The sequence below is a fragment of the Oreochromis aureus genome, linkage group 11, assembly GCF_013358895.1.
Source record: "Oreochromis aureus strain Israel breed Guangdong linkage group 11, ZZ_aureus, whole genome shotgun sequence".
Taxonomy (NCBI): Eukaryota; Metazoa; Chordata; class Actinopteri; order Cichliformes; family Cichlidae; genus Oreochromis; species Oreochromis aureus.
The window spans coordinates 24,500,873-24,517,062 of record NC_052952.1 but is presented as its reverse complement, the minus strand read 5'-3'; the positions used below and the strand labels follow the sequence as shown (position 1 = coordinate 24,517,062).

The 16,190-nt window shown below is 38.5% G+C and overlaps 1 protein-coding gene across 2 annotated transcripts; it reads right to left on the bottom strand.

The window, feature by feature from the left end:
• Positions 1 to 11,951: 11,951 nt before the first annotated feature.
• Positions 11,952 to 15,831, bottom strand: LOC120442672 (carcinoembryonic antigen-related cell adhesion molecule 20-like). Of its 2 annotated transcripts, none has more exons than XM_039619608.1 (5): positions 15,711 to 15,831; positions 14,671 to 14,928; positions 13,499 to 13,792; positions 13,136 to 13,411; positions 11,952 to 13,054 (listed from the first exon to the last, which is right to left on the bottom strand). In XM_039619608.1, the coding sequence occupies exons 1-5, from the start codon at positions 15,766 to 15,768 to the stop codon at positions 12,957 to 12,959; spliced, it is 984 nt and encodes a 327-aa protein (XP_039475542.1). In that variant the 5' UTR covers positions 15,769 to 15,831; the 3' UTR covers positions 11,952 to 12,956. The 2 variants fall into 2 exon arrangements, with proteins under 2 accessions (XP_039475542.1, XP_039475544.1); XM_039619610.1 differs by having other exon boundaries at positions 11,952 to 13,039.
• Positions 15,832 to 16,190: the final 359 nt, after the last annotated feature.

The window sequence follows — 16,190 nt, the reverse complement described above, 5'->3', positions numbered from 1 at the left end:
TTATAATTTTAACACATGACTCTGTACCTAGAATGCAAACCAAATCTGTGGAATGATGGTCTCTGAACGTCATTTTAGTATTCTCATAAAAAAGATGAGTCACTTCTTCCCACAATAGAGATGGAAACCACTGAATTGGACAAAATAAAAACGAATTTTGGGGTTAAGCATTTGTAGATTCAGCTATGATGATCCATCCAAATCTATATCTGTAAATACCTTCTTATGGAGAGGTTTGTGTTTGGATTATTTGGTTATGAGTTGCACCCCGAATATCAAAACTTAAAGAATTTGTAGAGGACAATGGACTCTCTGTCTCACTAAACTGGATCGTCTCCTTCTCCTACTTTGTTTACAGTAACCAAAGAGACACGGGATGAATGTCCTATTCATCTGTAAACAAAATTACAATTTTCTTTCCCCCATAAGACTAGAATAAAATAAAATAAAAAACTTTCACAAATACCTCTGACAATTAGCTCAATTTTATATTTTCAATATACATGATGTCTGCTTTTCTTTTTTTGGAGCACTCAATAACATGTGGTGTTAAAGGCTATAACAAAAACAAGGGTGTTGCATTAACTAGCTGAGGTCACATCCTAATTTAGGTATGACAGTATTTCTAGTAGATAATGGCAGATGGTATTAGAATGAACTGAGGCTGCAGTTTCAGGAAGGCTTCAAAGGGGACTGACCGCAGCTCACTGGGCCAGGCAAATCCCCCTGTACTAATGAGAGTTGAGCTGAAAAAAAGCAGAGAGGGTAGGACATAAAAATGAGAACAAACACCCTATATTGCAGAGAGGGTTATATATAGACTGGAAAGGACATGATGTGCAGTTCTTCGGGGGAGGGGGGGGATAATGCTGGATATCTTTGCTTATATGGACTGGGGAATGCACTTATAATTGAGGGATGCCACATTGTTTGATGGAAAGTAAAATTGTTAACCTATCAGTACAGCAGGACAGTCCATTTTGCTGAGATTTCATCCTGTTACATAAAGGGCAGTCAGAGTGCTGTTGCTTAGCTTTTAGAGGTCTGTGTCTCCTTCCATGGATTTGCCTCCCCAGACCATTGCTGACCCACCACCAAACCAGTCATACTGAACAACGCTGCAGGCAGCATAACACTCTCCACAGCTTCTCCAGACCCTTTTGTGTCTCTCATGTGCTTAGGGTGAATGTGATGGCTGCACTTACAGCCACACAGTGGTAATAGCCACCATATTAGTGTAGAGGCTTATACATAACATCACATTCACATTTGTCTTTCTTCAAATAGGAATTAATTACAGGACAATGAACAACTGGATTTGGTTTAGAATTAGTTCACATATCCATATAACACAGTATTCTAAAATAAGTGTGCACATTTTAGTTTACACTATTACGTATAATTTAATCTTTGTTTTCTGAGTTACTTTAGTTGCAGCTGCTCCCATCCCTTGATTGAGGAGCCAACAGGTGGAAAAGGGGCGGAGCAAGCCTTGATGGAAAGCTGCAAATTGGCTCATTTCATAATTTAGGACCATGGGGGGGAATTGGAGTTCATTGTGTTAGTTTCAGTTAGGTTTTGTGTGTTTTACCCCTTTTTGTGTTTTTGTGGGCTGATCAGCCATTGTTAAGTTTCCCCTTTGTCTCGTTAAGTTAGTTCAGTTTGTTTGAGTTATCAGTATTGTGTGTTAACTTTGAGTAGAGTTCTGTTATTTTGACCTCTTTTATGGGCCCAAGACTTCTATTCTTTTTACATGATTTAACCAATTATTTTTGGGGGTTCAATAAAAAAATCCTTTTTTTTCTTCTTTTTTTTAACTTTAACCTGTGCCTAAGTTTCCTTCGCTGCTCGGTCCATCACAGTGAACGTGCTATCATCTGTGAAAAGCAAAGGAAGGCAGTGCTCCACAGTGAATACAGTTTGTGTTGAGAAAAAAACAAAACAAAGTTAGTTTGGAACAAAACCAAGAAGTACTGACGTTGCTGTTGTAATAGTAACAAATGCACTTGCTATGAGCACATTTGCGGTGATGTCGTTTCTTATGTTGGTGTGATTGTTGAAGGCCAGACAGCAATATGGACCACTTTGGTCTTTGCTGACATGTAACAGCTCCAGTAATGGGCCTGTTATGTTTATAAGCCCTTTGAAAACCCACTAAAACTGAGCTGAAGGATTGGAGAATGCAGAACAGACCGCGGACAGATTGGATCCAGCTAAAAAGGAAAAATGTTTGATCTGTTCATTTTGAGTGCTATGTTATCTCGTCCATCTGAGAAAAGCAATCACAATTAGGCAGACGAGAGACATACAGAAAAATAAGAATTGTGTATTGAAGCTCAATGATTATATTACTATATAAAACTGCAGTAGTAGTGAATATGCTATTGCCCAACTCACAGCTGATGGTAAAGTTTACTACATGGTCATAGCAGGTTACACTGATTACAGAGAGCGTTTTCATCAGTGAGCTGAGCTCTGTGATTGGAAGTAACCTCAAAGCTGCTGTTCATCCAAAAGAAAGAGAATGGAAGGAGAATGAGATTGAGCACTTGATGATTGATGAGCTGTGGAATTCATTCAGACTCTTGGGTTCACACTGATCAGCACATGTATAATTCATTCTGTGGTAGCCAAACGGATGAAAATAAATGTTTACAAATGTATTTCATGACAATGAGGTTTTGCAGTAAGCATACAGTTAGAGTGTATTAATTGTAATGAATGTTAATTCTAGTTATTCTTAGACCACTTTATTATATTAATTTTAATTATTAAATATGATACAATACATCAGTACTTACAAACAGTACTTATAAATATTATTCTTAAACATAAAATGTTCCTTTTTGGTTCCGTTTTGGTAAATGTAATATAATTTAATATAACTGATATAACTAAACGATGACTGTACTTTACACCATCATTGTTTCCTAAACTAATACCATCATTAGCCATGATGTTTTAGGACAGTATACAGTACAAACAAAGCAAAAACTTTACGCACAAAAATATATTTCTTTTATTATTTGATTATTTATTTTTGTGCTTTAATTACCTACTTAAAATAATTAATAAAAAAATTATATATAACCCCTGCCATAAGTATCAAAATATTTTGGTCTAAATACCCTACATTGTTTCTCAAATTGCCTTATCTGAAAATTTTAACTACAACAAAAAGAAACTGTGACAAGCTGAAGTTCTCTGCTTTATATATTCATCCATTTTCTGGCTGGAGCCTATCCCAGCTCACTTAGAGGTGGGTTACACCCAGGACCATGACAGAGCTAACACAACAAAGCAGACAACCACACCCTCCCATACTGACAGGCAATTTAAAATTACCAATTAACCAAATAGGCATCTTTTGACTGAGGGACGAAACCAGAGCACCTGCAAATAACCAGATGCAAACAACATGTAAACTCAAATAAAAGGTGCGGTCTGAGCAGATTCGTATCATTAACCTTGTTGCATGGAAATGACCAGTGATGGGAATGCGTTACAAGTAACGGCGTTACTAACGGCGTTACTTTTTTCAGTAACAAGTAATCTAAGTAATTAATATTCCCATCGTTACAACGCCGTTACAGTTACTAACAAGAAATTGCGGCCCGTTACTATTTTTCAACATACAGACGGTTGAAGCTGTGTTCAGCTTACCACATCTTATATCAGTTGCACGGAAGTAGCTGACTACGTAAGTACAGCTTTAGGCAGCTGCGCGCGCTCCCGCGGACGGTAATCACGATCACTGTGTAGCACAACACCTGGAGCTAAGGGGGCAAAACAATCGCATGATTGCTGCTGTTTGACCGAGGAAGAATAAAGTAGTCGTGGTAAGCCAATCATATGACCACTTAAAGACAAAGCAACAAGGTGATATATACCAGTTTATAAACTGTGTTGATGGGCCACGTAAAACCAGAGTCATGATATATGCGGCGTTTTTTCCTCAATAGTTTCGTCACGTTTACTGTCTAAGGACAGCGCTAGCAAGCACTCTCTGCTTATGAGCAAAACAACAACAACAACAACACAAACAGGGGAAGTTTTAGGAGTGACGGCGAGAGCGAGAGAGAGAGAGAAAGACAGCAGAAAAAGAGAGAGAGCGAGTTTTGAGATGTGAGATTTGTGACGTTTAGCGTGTTTGGAGTGTGTAGTTAATGTGTTGTCTTGTGTAGTTGGTGTGTTGTGGATAGTTTTGTGTTGTGTGTCAGAACAATGAGGCGACTGCTGTCTCCAGGTAGAAAAAGGAGGATACACCTGCTGCTGTCAGACCTGCAGGTATCATGCTGTGATGTTCTTCTTTATAGTGGACAGAAATTATTTTTTGGGAGTGGCACAAATCATTTGTGTGGCATCTTATTGAATGCAGAACAGCTGATTGTTCTGTAAATAGTTTGAAATGGTTATTTAAAAAAATCAAGGTAAAAGGTAAATGATGCAAATAACTTTGTTGTTTGCAAAACTTGTGCATAGGACTTTAAAATTGACAATTTATATTTGCATTTAAAGTTATGAAATATGATTCATTAAACGTGGTTGTTACAGTAAAAAAAATGTAAAAAATATAACTTTTTCTACTCTGATTTTATGTTTTTGTCTGATTTTAGATCAATTGTGTTAATATAGTATGTCAAAATGAAAACATAACTGTAAATTCAGACACGTGAGGTTGTGCTGAAAAGGATGATACCAAACAAGGCAAAGCAAATAGTTTTTAAAGGTGAAATGTGGAGGGAAAATCAAAAGTAGTTAAAAATGGCCAATTATACCCTGAGGGTTAAACATTTTTTTAAAGTAAAGCAATAGTTACTTTTAGAATCTTGTAACTCAGTTACTAACTCAGTTTGGAGAAGTAACTAGTAACTATAATTAATTACTTTTTCAATGTAACTTGCTCAACACTGGAAATGACAATTGGGATAAAAGAAGCATACTAACATACTTACTTTGGACAGACACGTGGACAGGCAGAAACTAGATGACACTGCAACGTGATGAACAGGACACCAAAAACAACAAACAGCAAAAGCACGTAGACATACGGTAAGGAACAGGCTGTTTTTCCTCTTTGCTGGTTGTTAGTCCAAATACCACGAGACAGGGGCCTCCTGAATTCCATTAAACCTTTTCCAATATTATTTTGGGATCATTTTTCATTACAACAGAAACCTGCTCCAGTAAAATGTTTAGTGCAAACAATTAATCAGCATATTTTTCAAGTTTTTCCATCCCGCTTACCCTCAGTGTGTCGAAATGTTTTTGGTCACCTTACAGAACTGTAAGAATTAGCCAGTGTTCACAGTTTCTTTTAAGTTTGCTTTGGCTTTTTGAATATGTCATTCATTATGGTGCCTTTATTTGCTCATATGATTTATCCTTGTTCTGCCTTACATTACACAATTTGCTGTGTCATTTAAAGTCATTTAAGGTTAGAAAACTTTTCTTTTTTTTTTTCCTTACGTCACATTATCAGAAACTGGACTTCCACAAAAGATGATTTCATTTCTTGTACAACACCCACATGCATTTCATCTCATAGTATTTACTCAACACTGATCACAGTTTATTCAAAGCATACTTCAGCATTCCTAAAATAAAAAGTCAGTAATAAATATAATGCATGAAAGCCAGGGTGAAGGGTTCAAGTGTCAGAGTGACTTGCTGAAATGTTTCAGAATAAATGATTAACTTTTTTTTAAATGATGCTAATACTAAAAAGTACAAATAAAAAACACTTTAGGAAAAGCTCTTTTTTCCCAACCTTTCCCTGAGACTTTATACTTTCGCATTTACCTTAAATGCTTTTGTTTCAGTTATAATGTTTGGTGAGAAACTACCAACTTCAAACCATTATTAATAAACCATTTCAAATTCTACAAAAATGGTTCTCCCAACCTTGAACATCAGCACTTATTTATCTATTCTCACCTAGAACTGTAAAGGTACTGTTGACCCTAAGTTGTGGGACAGATGTGATGGATCTGATGGTGAGCACTCCAGTGAGGATGTTGACAGACGCCCTCCTACTGTGATTTGTAAAAACCGCAACCTGGCTCCCAAGCCAAGTAAGGATGAGGAACTTTTCTGCTTGCTTCCACTGTTCGCTGCAGATGGAGACAGAGAAAGTGTCAGCGCGTCCCTAATTACAACAGGACTGATGGAAGGCATGGATCTCCAAAGCAGCAAAAGCCAGAAAGCCTGCAAACCTGAGAAAGACAAATAACTGATGTAATGAACAGAATTCCAATTTTATTCAGCATTTGCTGCTTCTCCACAATTATAGTTGTCCATTGTATGACCAGCCCTCTACCCATGGGCATATGGCAACAACCACGGGTCTTATCTGCAGGTGTTATAGGTCATCTGGGTTTCATGCTTGTCAAACTTCTCAGAAAGGTGATAAAATTTTTAGATTTCCATCCTAGGTGAAGATCTGATAATGGCCAGTCAGCAAAATGATTTTTAATCCACATTTTGTAAGGTTGAAATGGTTCTTCCTCTTTACTGTCTACGCCTATATTCACCTATGCTTACATATCTGCTCAGGCCCAGACTATGAGTTTCTCTTCTTTCCTGGTTTCAATGTGCAAACCTGATATACAACTTCTGCTTATGTCAAGTTTCGCTGTCATAAACTTTACATTCAAACTGTAGATCAAAAAGCTCTGCATGCATTGTGTACTGCTTTTTGAACTGAATGCCTCAAACTGTAATGCAGTGACCCATTACAGTCATCAAGTTAACAATTAAGAGACATAGAACAAGATGTGCAGTGTTGTGCGTTAGACCAGAAAACTGTATTATTTCAGACAACCAATTGTTTTCACACACTCTTTCCCACGTTGGATGTGAAGCACAGGCAAACCATTATGCCCTGCTCAATAGCACTGAGTAAACAGCAGGTGCATTGTTTGAGCTATGACGGGACGAAGTTCAGCATCTGAGCAAACCTGTGCTGTGTATACTGGCCAAACAGAAGATGTGATTGATGTACAGGTCATTTGTAGATCTTAAAGGTAAGTGTGAGGGGCCCTGTTGACATGAAATTATAGTCTTAACTCTTTAGTTCCCTATTGCTGATCACTATTCAGAGTCCTAGAAAAGAAAAAACAACATTTGATGAGCCATGCCAGAGTTTTATAAAAAAAACCTTATGTTTTTACAAACAAATATGATGTAGTATAGCTGCATCCTGCATTTGGTAATCGTTTTTGTACACATCATTTTAATGCTAAGGGTGAAATGGTGGGTCTAATTTCAGCCAGTGAATGCAATACTTTGTAGTTTAATCTACAAGTTTTTGACATAACCAATAGCCAATAGTTAGCTAGCTAATCAATCAAATGTAATGGAATTAAAAGCTAAGCTAGGTACTTAATCATGTTTCACTATTTGGTTTGAATAAGGTATGAACTACTTGTCAGACTTCTGCATTAATATTTTTTAACATCACTGTCATCGTGTGACTGTGTGGTCTATTCAAACATATCTGGTGTCATATGTTTTGAATTCATCATTTACAAAGTTCTGTTGTACTTTTTAAAACAAGTATATTGTATGATACATCTGAAAAACAAAGTAAGTGTCAGACCATGTAAATAGAATGAGAACAACAAAAACAACAATAAATAAGTAGAAAATGGTAATAAATGTTCATGAGGAAGAGGAAGAGCTTCTGCTTGATACCCTCATATGAGGAGTTTATATCACAGCACCCATATTATCAGAAATCACTTTTCCCATAAACAGGTAGCGTCATCCTTCCTTACTTGGCACGGAGCCTGATGGGAAAGAAACAGAAACATTTGATGGAGGCCTGACATCATCTCAACCCCCCCCCGAAAAAACTTCAATGTGAGCAGGTGTGAGCAGATAATGTATCCTTGGGTGGCACACCTAGTCAGATTCAATATTTGTTTACAGTCATGCTTCAAGGTCTTGCAGGAAACCTAGGATAAGATAAGATAACCTTTATTAGTCCCACAGCGTGGGAAATTTGTTTTGTCACAGCAAAAAGTGGACAGTGTAAAGTTATATAGCAAAAATTAGAGAACACTGGAATACAATAAGAATAATATAGTGTACACAACTGTACAGAATAGAATAGAGTAAAATAAAATAAAATACTATATACAATAAAATAAAATAAAATAAAATAACATCTACAATAGGTTAAAAATAGAATACAAATGCTATATACAACTGAGTAAAAATACAACTTTGTCAGAAAAGAGTATTGCACTTAGTCTTACTGCACATGTGTGGGTGTGTGTGTTTGATCAGTTAAAGTCTTTGTTGTGGAGTCTGACAGCAGTGGGGAGGAAAGACCTGCGAAGTCTCTCCGTCCCACACCGTGGGTGCCGTAGTCTCCCACTGAAGGAGCTGCTCAGGGCTGTCAGAGTCTCCTACATGGGCTGGGAGATGTTGTCCAACAGGGATGACAGCTTAGCCACCATTCTCCTGTCACTCAGCACCTCCACTGGGTCCAGAGGGCATCCTAGAACAGAGCTGGCCCTGCGGATCAACCTGTTCAGTTTCTTCCTATCCCCGGCAGAGATCTTGCCACCTCAGCAGACCACACCATAAACGATGGCTGAGGCCACCACAGAGTCATAGGTCTTCAGGAGTGAGTCTCTGCAGCAGGTACAGCCTGCTCTGCCCTTTCCTGTAGAGGGCGTCTGAAATATGAGTCCAGTCCAGTTTGGTGTTCAGATGAACACCAAGGTACCTGTAGCTGTCCACAGCCTCAATCTCCATACCTTGGATGTTTAGTGGTTGCATTGGAGGATGTTTGTGCCTGCGGAAGTCTACCACCAGCTCCTTGGTTTTATTAGTGTTGATCTGGAGGTAGTTCAGCTGGCACCAGTCCACAAAGTCTTGGGTCAGTCCTCTGTACTCCTTGTCGTCCCCATCAGTGATGAGGCCGACTATTGCAGAGTCATCAGAGAACTTCTGCAGGAAGCACTGGGTGGAGTTGTGGGAGAAGTCTGCAGTGTAGATGGTGAAGAGGAACGGAGCCAGAATCGTTCCCTGTGGGGCCCTGTGGGGCCCTGTGGGGCCCTGTGACACAGTGACAAAGGCCCCCGTACAGGGAATAAGTTAAAAAACCCAGTTATATTATTAACCCACAGTGGTTTTATTGAGGACAGTGATCCAGATGGATGGAAGTGTGTAATAGAACCTAAACACTTTTAGTATCACATCATAACCATATTAATAAACACACTGTAAATGTTTTAGTGCTTGGGCTTTATCACTGTAACTTTGTACCATCATTGTAATATATAAAATTAACCACTGAATTAACCGTACTACACGCATTCATTTGTTAACCTCTAATATTACTGGGAGCACAGAAGCTCCCTTCAGCAAGCAAAGAATAAATGCACAAAACTAAAAGCTGTCCGCTGTTCCCTTGTTCACGAGGCTTTGTCACAGCAGTGCCACATTTCTGATTTACCAGATTTTTTTTTTCTATTTTATCCTGGATGCCCCCGGGATCTTTTGTACTTTAGACAAACGCGGAATCCCCTACACAACGGAGCCCCTAAATAAGATAAAATAGAGAAAAAATCTCTAACAATATATTATATCAACAGGCAGGTGCAGTGGGGTGATAGTTAGCATCGTCAACCCACAGCAAGTCTTGGATTCAAATCCAGCTTGGGGCCTTTCTGTGTAGATTTTTTATCTCTTAGTGTCTGCTTGAGTTTGCCCCGGGTCCAAAGACATGCAAAGACTTGCTTGCGGTTAACTGGTGACTCTAAATTGTCCGTAAGTGTCAATGTGAGAGTGAATGATTTCCTGTCTCTTTGTGTTCACCCTGTGACTGACTGGTGGCCTGTCCAGGGTGTACTGACCGCTGCGATAGGCTCCAGCAACATTGACTTGGATATGTGGAAGAAAATGGATGGATACAAATACATTATGCAAAAGCAGGAAAAAATATCTAAATTGCAAAATAATAGCAGACCTAGATGATGATAGACATGTGTTCACAGTAATATGAGAATAATGATGGTGATTAGGGATGGGTATCGAAAACCGGTTCTTGTTGAGAACCGGTTCCCACTGTTTCAATTCCTTGGAATCGTTTGCCATTTTTGCAAACGATTCCCGTATCGATTCCAGTCGCCCCGAATGACGTCACCACGTTGCGGAGCGTCGGAGCGTACCTGGCAGGAAACACGGCACCTAAGTGGCTCAAACGCTTAAAAGTTTGTTTATACTTTACGAGAACGGATGACAACAGGGCAACTTGCAATACTTGCAAAGTAGATATTTCATTAAGGGAGGAAACACTACGAATATGCAAAAGCATTTGCTCACAAAACACGCGATGAATTTAAATGAATGTCTTTAATTCCGCTCCGGACTCGTGAATCTCAACCCAGCAGCAGCAGCGGTAACGTTTGCACGTCATCTCCCGTTAATGCGGCAGGTAAATAATCAACTAACAGTGCATATTATGTTAGCGCGATCTGCTTTATTACAAAACCTGCCATTGTGCATTTAGGTGACCATGATGAGACAGACAGACAGAGTCTGGCTGGCGCTCGCTGGCAGTTGTCGCTGCAGTCTACCGGTAGCGTCTCTTTTCAGGCCCGAATGTCACCGAGCAGTGACTAGTTTATGGTCAAAACCTTGCAGCCATTTGCCACAGCAGATGGTAAGTGAATGTGTTTAATTGTAGACAGGGACATTACTGGATATTCTTTTTTTTTTTTTTTACCTGTCCCGTTTGGTTCTTTTGCCATCAGAATTATTGTCTAAAGGCGAAGAAAGATGCCCAACGGATTTACTTTACCAAATTGACCATCCCAGCCTTGCCGTAATGGTCCATTTGATTCACCTTTTATTGTTTATTTTATTTTCACTTGCTGAATACGGGACAGACTTAACTGGGGAAAGAAAGGGAGAAAGAAAGAGGAAAGAAAAACAGCGGGGAAGAGGGACGGGGAAAAAGGGCAAAAACCAAAACCAACAGAATAAGCAGACAAAAAAATACATATATCGATCATCTGGATCACCTGTTGAGAAAGAAAAGAAAGCAAGCAGAAGAAAACGAGAGTAATAAACAACATCACAATGATCTATGGGAATATGACAGTAAATACTAAATGTTAGACATTATTGTGCAGCACGTAAGATCGACAGCGCACAGTGTGCTTTGAGGTAAGAGCCAAAAAGGGTGTAGTTTGTGTGTGATCACCTGTGTGTACACCTGTGAGCATGAACGCGCTTGTTTTTTTTTGTTTTTTTTTAAAGGTTCCTTCATGTAATGATCTGCTAGAGGGTGTGGGGGGCCACTGCCCCGTCCTCCAGGGCATGACGCAGGTATGGAGGAGATCAAAACTCTAGACATCCAGAGGCCCCCAGAACACAAGAGACCAAGGAAGACCAACAGAGGGGCAGCTGGATTACTGGATATTCTTGTGTAATTGCTACAGAATAATTTATGTTATACTTTGTTATTGCTACAGAAGAATATTTATTTTATTATTTTACGTTTACAATTTTCCCCGGGGACCCTGTGACACCCCATTGAAGAGCCGTAGGCTGTGGATCTCTTAAGATCTCACTGTTGGGTTTGTAAGGCCATGTTACTCCTAAATTTCTATCTTGTTGAAAGAGAAGATATAAAACAGTTCTAAGCTAATCGACCTTAGTGTTCTCCTTTTTTAAAAACAAGAATCGATAAGAGAATCGATAAGAGAATCGATAAAGAATCGAATCGTTAAACAGAATCGAAAATGGAATCGGAATCGTTAAAATCTTATCAATACCCATCCCTAATGGTGATGTCTTCCAATATGGAATATTTTTTGTTTCTTTAATTTAAAAGAGAAAGTACATAACAGACATAACATAAAACACCAACCTACATTTTCTAGTTTATAATTAAACACAGGATATGTATATATATATATATATATATATATGTACACACACACACACACACACACACACACACACACACACAGAGATACTACAGAGTTTGCAGCATTTCAACTGAAACTAGAATGAGGTTAACATGCAAATTTTGGTTTCTTTTACAACAAAATGAAAGCAAATGTTTTAGTTTCATTTTCCCCACCTATTCTTACGCCTAATAAAGCAACTGAGATATGACAAAAGAATAAAAGAAAATAACAAAGGTAGAAACAAAACACCTGAAAAACTCAGTCGCTCTCAGTTTGCTCAGTGTGGTTGTCTTCTCTGCATTAATTGTTCAGTTTCAAAGGAACATGAAACAGATTGTTGAATCACTGACCACATGTGCGCAGGATGGACGTCACACAATTTGTTTATCAAGCTGACTTCACAAAAATCCTTTCTCACTGAAGGAGTTACATTCCAGCGAAATAATTTTTAATAAATCTTGAAGTTTGTTTTTGAAAAAAAACCCCAAACAGTCAGAGTACTTATTGCAATATCATTCATAGAAATATTTTACATTTTATGTTCCACTGTCGTTGAAATCCAGTGCTTCTGTGTTTTTGGTGACACCTTGTGGTCATAATTAAAACGTAGACTATAAATGAGCATAAAGGAAATAATGTGTCAACTTTAATTGTTAAATAGGAATCAACTCCAACTGTGACTTAACGCACACAATTTATTTTTCATATGTGTGTTCATATGTTTTACAATAATTCATAAGTAAAAACTACTGCTTCTACTTTTCTAACAATTGACATCACATATGTTTCTTTTGCACGAATAATAATAAAAAGAATAAGCTGCTGCAGAAATAAATAGCAGGGAAAATATTCACACGAAAACTGTGTAAGTCTGAGTTGAGTAGATATCAGCTGCATTTAGTTGTAGTAACTATTCTATGATAATCCATGGTGTAGTCATGTGTTTATTTGGGCATAAAGCTGATACTGGGATGAACTATCTCTTTGAAGTGAATATAAGTAAATTGTTTCTAGAGCCCAACCCTAGAGGACCCACAGTCCCAGACTGAGGATTCCTGCAAAAAGTCCACTGAGCTGCATCGCCTCTGATCCAGAGATTGGGATATCTGTTCGCCAGATATCTGTTTGGAGAAAAAGAAAATAACTGAAACTGATTTAGCAGTAAGAGTAGCAACAAGCAAGCTCTAAAGAGGTGTGTGTACCTTTAACTTCTACCATCTTGGTGGCCTCAGCAGAACGTCCAGCAGCTTTATTCTCTGCAACGCAGGTGAAGTTCTGAAAAGTCCCAGGTAGTGAAGGAGTCCACTTGACCACATTTTTATTGATGGAAAGGTAGGTTCCAACAGGGAAACCTCCCCTGAACTTCCACGTGACGGTGCATTCCACATTTAAGGTGCAGCTGGTCAGGCAGGTGAACTCACTTAACTGACCAGGAAACACAGTGTCAGGTCCACTAATGCTGACGTTCCACTGATCATCTGCAAAAGATAAGAAAGCTTGTTGCAGTTATGATAAAATACAGCCTTTCTTGTTTTGGTTCAGTCTCTCTGTATCCTTGTACTTACAGCTGAGCCAACACAGATAGCCCAGGCTGACAACTCTTGTCTGTGATGTAGGCAGATAAATTTGACACTGGTAGAAACCAGCATCAGAAGGCAGCAGTGAGTCAAAGTGAAGTGTGAGGTTGTTTTGCTGAAGCCACATATTTTCACGCAGGGTCACCTTTTGTCCATCTTTATACCAGACCAGGTCTGATAGACCTTGTGGATCACCAAATCTGGCATCATGGCAGATGAGATTTAGTGACTGGTTGAGAGATGGGACAGTGTTCAGCGGACTGACCTGTACAGACACTTGATCTGTAAAAAAGAAAAAAACGTTTTTAACTGATAAAGGGAGAATAAAAATATCGACAGTAGTGTTAGGCCACACCCCTTAATCTTTGAATTTAGGTTTTCAGTCCATTTGACGAAGGTGTGTAAAGTCAAGCACCTAGCCATGCAGTCTGCCTTTACAAATATTTGTGAAAGAATGTGTTGTTCTACAAACATCACTGAATTTGAATGAGATAGTGTAATAAGATGCCACCATTGCTACAAGTTAATATATGAAATTTCCTTCCTCTTAGATATTCCCTCCTGACTCAATAACTGCAGAGTTTTAAACCTCCTTTGGCATTAGCATCAGCTGAAAAACTGCATGCCCAGGGCCTCATGTTACGGGTAGGTGTAATGTATCGGTGGCACACTAGTTTTGTCCACGTAATGTATGCTAATTATGTGTAACTCAGACCCATACACACACTGTGTTCCTTCCATCAAGACAAAGAAATGGCTTTAAATGTGTTTAAATATTCAAAATCTAAACAGCATATTATTGAAATCTGAGGGTGAATTTACTTTGATTCATTTAAATTATTTGTGCTGTAATGATTCCTCTGACTCTGGCTGCTTGGTCCTTTTTTTCTGGTATTTTGTAGGAGACAGACAGCATGTGAGAGGCAAATCCCAACAGGAAGGAGGAAGCATGCCTGTCGCCTCTCAGCTAATGATTTGAAAATGGCCGTGAAGCTACTGAGCAGACGCGCATGTGGTCTAAGAATTTCAGCTTAATTTCATTACCTACATTTCTGTTCTTCAAAACTCCTTTATCCAAAGTACATTTTAAAAGTACAGAATTAAAGTTACCATTGTTACTTTCCACCATATTTATGTAACATTTAACTTGCTGTACTCACTTATAATTTCTACAGTGGCGTCAGTACTTAAGTACTCTCCTGTTTGTAGATCTAAGACAGTGCATTGCAGTTTCACTGTATCATCCAGTCCATCTGGTGTCCAAGTTAACGTGCTCCCATTGACTGTGCTGCCATTAAAGGACCAGGTGTAGATGCAGTTTGGAAAACAACTAGATGAGCATGTGAAAGTAGTGGGGGAACCAGCTGTCACCCTGCCAGTCCAAGAAATCTCCACGGTGATCCCCAAACCTGGTACACCTGAGAGAGAGAGTAGTCAGGATGGCTGTAACACATACCAGTAAAAGCCACTCTGTGTCAATACTGGTACAATACTGGTTAGAATCACTGATTCACTCAATCTGAGAATTAAATTATATGTAATCCATTACTCCATAATGGATCAAATGTGTGTCCAAACTTGAGTGTGAGAAAAAGATGATGTAAGACTTATATTAGTATCAGCAGGTACTCAAAGTTGTCAAGTGTAGTTCTTAACCTACATGTACGTGGTAGAAGGTATTGACAGTATTCAAACATCTTTTCTCAGAGCACATTTGAAAAGAAAAGTTCTGCTGCTTCCACAGATTTGTTAACAGACAAATAATAATTATAATTTACATTTAAGAAAACAAAAGTTAAAGAAGCAACTGTCTTTCAGCAGTCGCTTAAATGAATTAACATAGTCAGCCGACCTGAGTGACTGAGGAAGGCTGTTCCACAGTTTGGGCACAACAACCTCAAAAACAGGATCACATAGTATGAAGAAAAAGCTACTTTTCAATCCTTGTTCACTTTGTTCCTTCCATGTATTCTTAAATCACGAGGTAAAATCTTTACACTCAGAAGATGTTATGTAGGGATAAATGTGATAAACATCTGCTATAATAAAATATGAATCAAAGCACAGAGACCTGCATTCTTGAGCCTCTTATTAGCTGTTGTATCAGTTACTTTGTTACTATTGTCATTCATGTTCATAGTCAGCATTTAAAAGAATAATAATAGAGTAATAACAGTGAAGACAAATGAAATGTTCTCACCCATAAGTGCCACCAGCAGAAGACTCTTCCAACAGGATGTCACAGTAACACTCGCCATGTTTGACTCTGCTGTAGGGTTGCTTTACCTTCTTTGTTTTTATAACAGCTGTGAGTTACTGGGAGGAAGTTTTAAATCATTTACTAAATCTGTTAAAACAGTGCAGGTTACAGTCACACTTTGATTTCACAACTGATGTTGTTTAATACTGGAATTCACTTGATGATGAAATCAGCAGAAGGTGGAAGTTTCCTGAAACAAGCGAGGAAGAGGTCAAATAGAGTTCAAAGAATAGGTTAGATTCTGTTGTTGTTGTTTTTTGATTGTATTAATTTTTTTTGTTTGGTTTTATTTGTATGAATGCATGGATTAGTCAAAAGCTGCATGAAATTGAAGATTTTTATAGTGCACTCCTCAAAGCACTAGATGGCGCTGTCTCACAGGAGTCTTTTAATTCTGGTTCCTTCTGGCTCTAAATAACC

Coding starts and splice junctions, on each gene's coding strand:
- LOC120442672 (XM_039619608.1), bottom strand. CDS start 15,768: ATGGCGAGTGTTACTGTGACATCCTGTTGGAAGAGTCTTCTGCTGGTG. Junction 14,929..15,710: donor TCTGCTGGTGGCACTTATGG/GTGAGAACATTT, acceptor TCTCTCTCTCAG/GTGTACCAGGTTTGGGGATC. Junction 13,412..13,498: donor CTATCTGTGTTGGCTCAGCT/GTAAGTACAAGG, acceptor TATCTTTTGCAG/ATGATCAGTGGAACGTCAGC.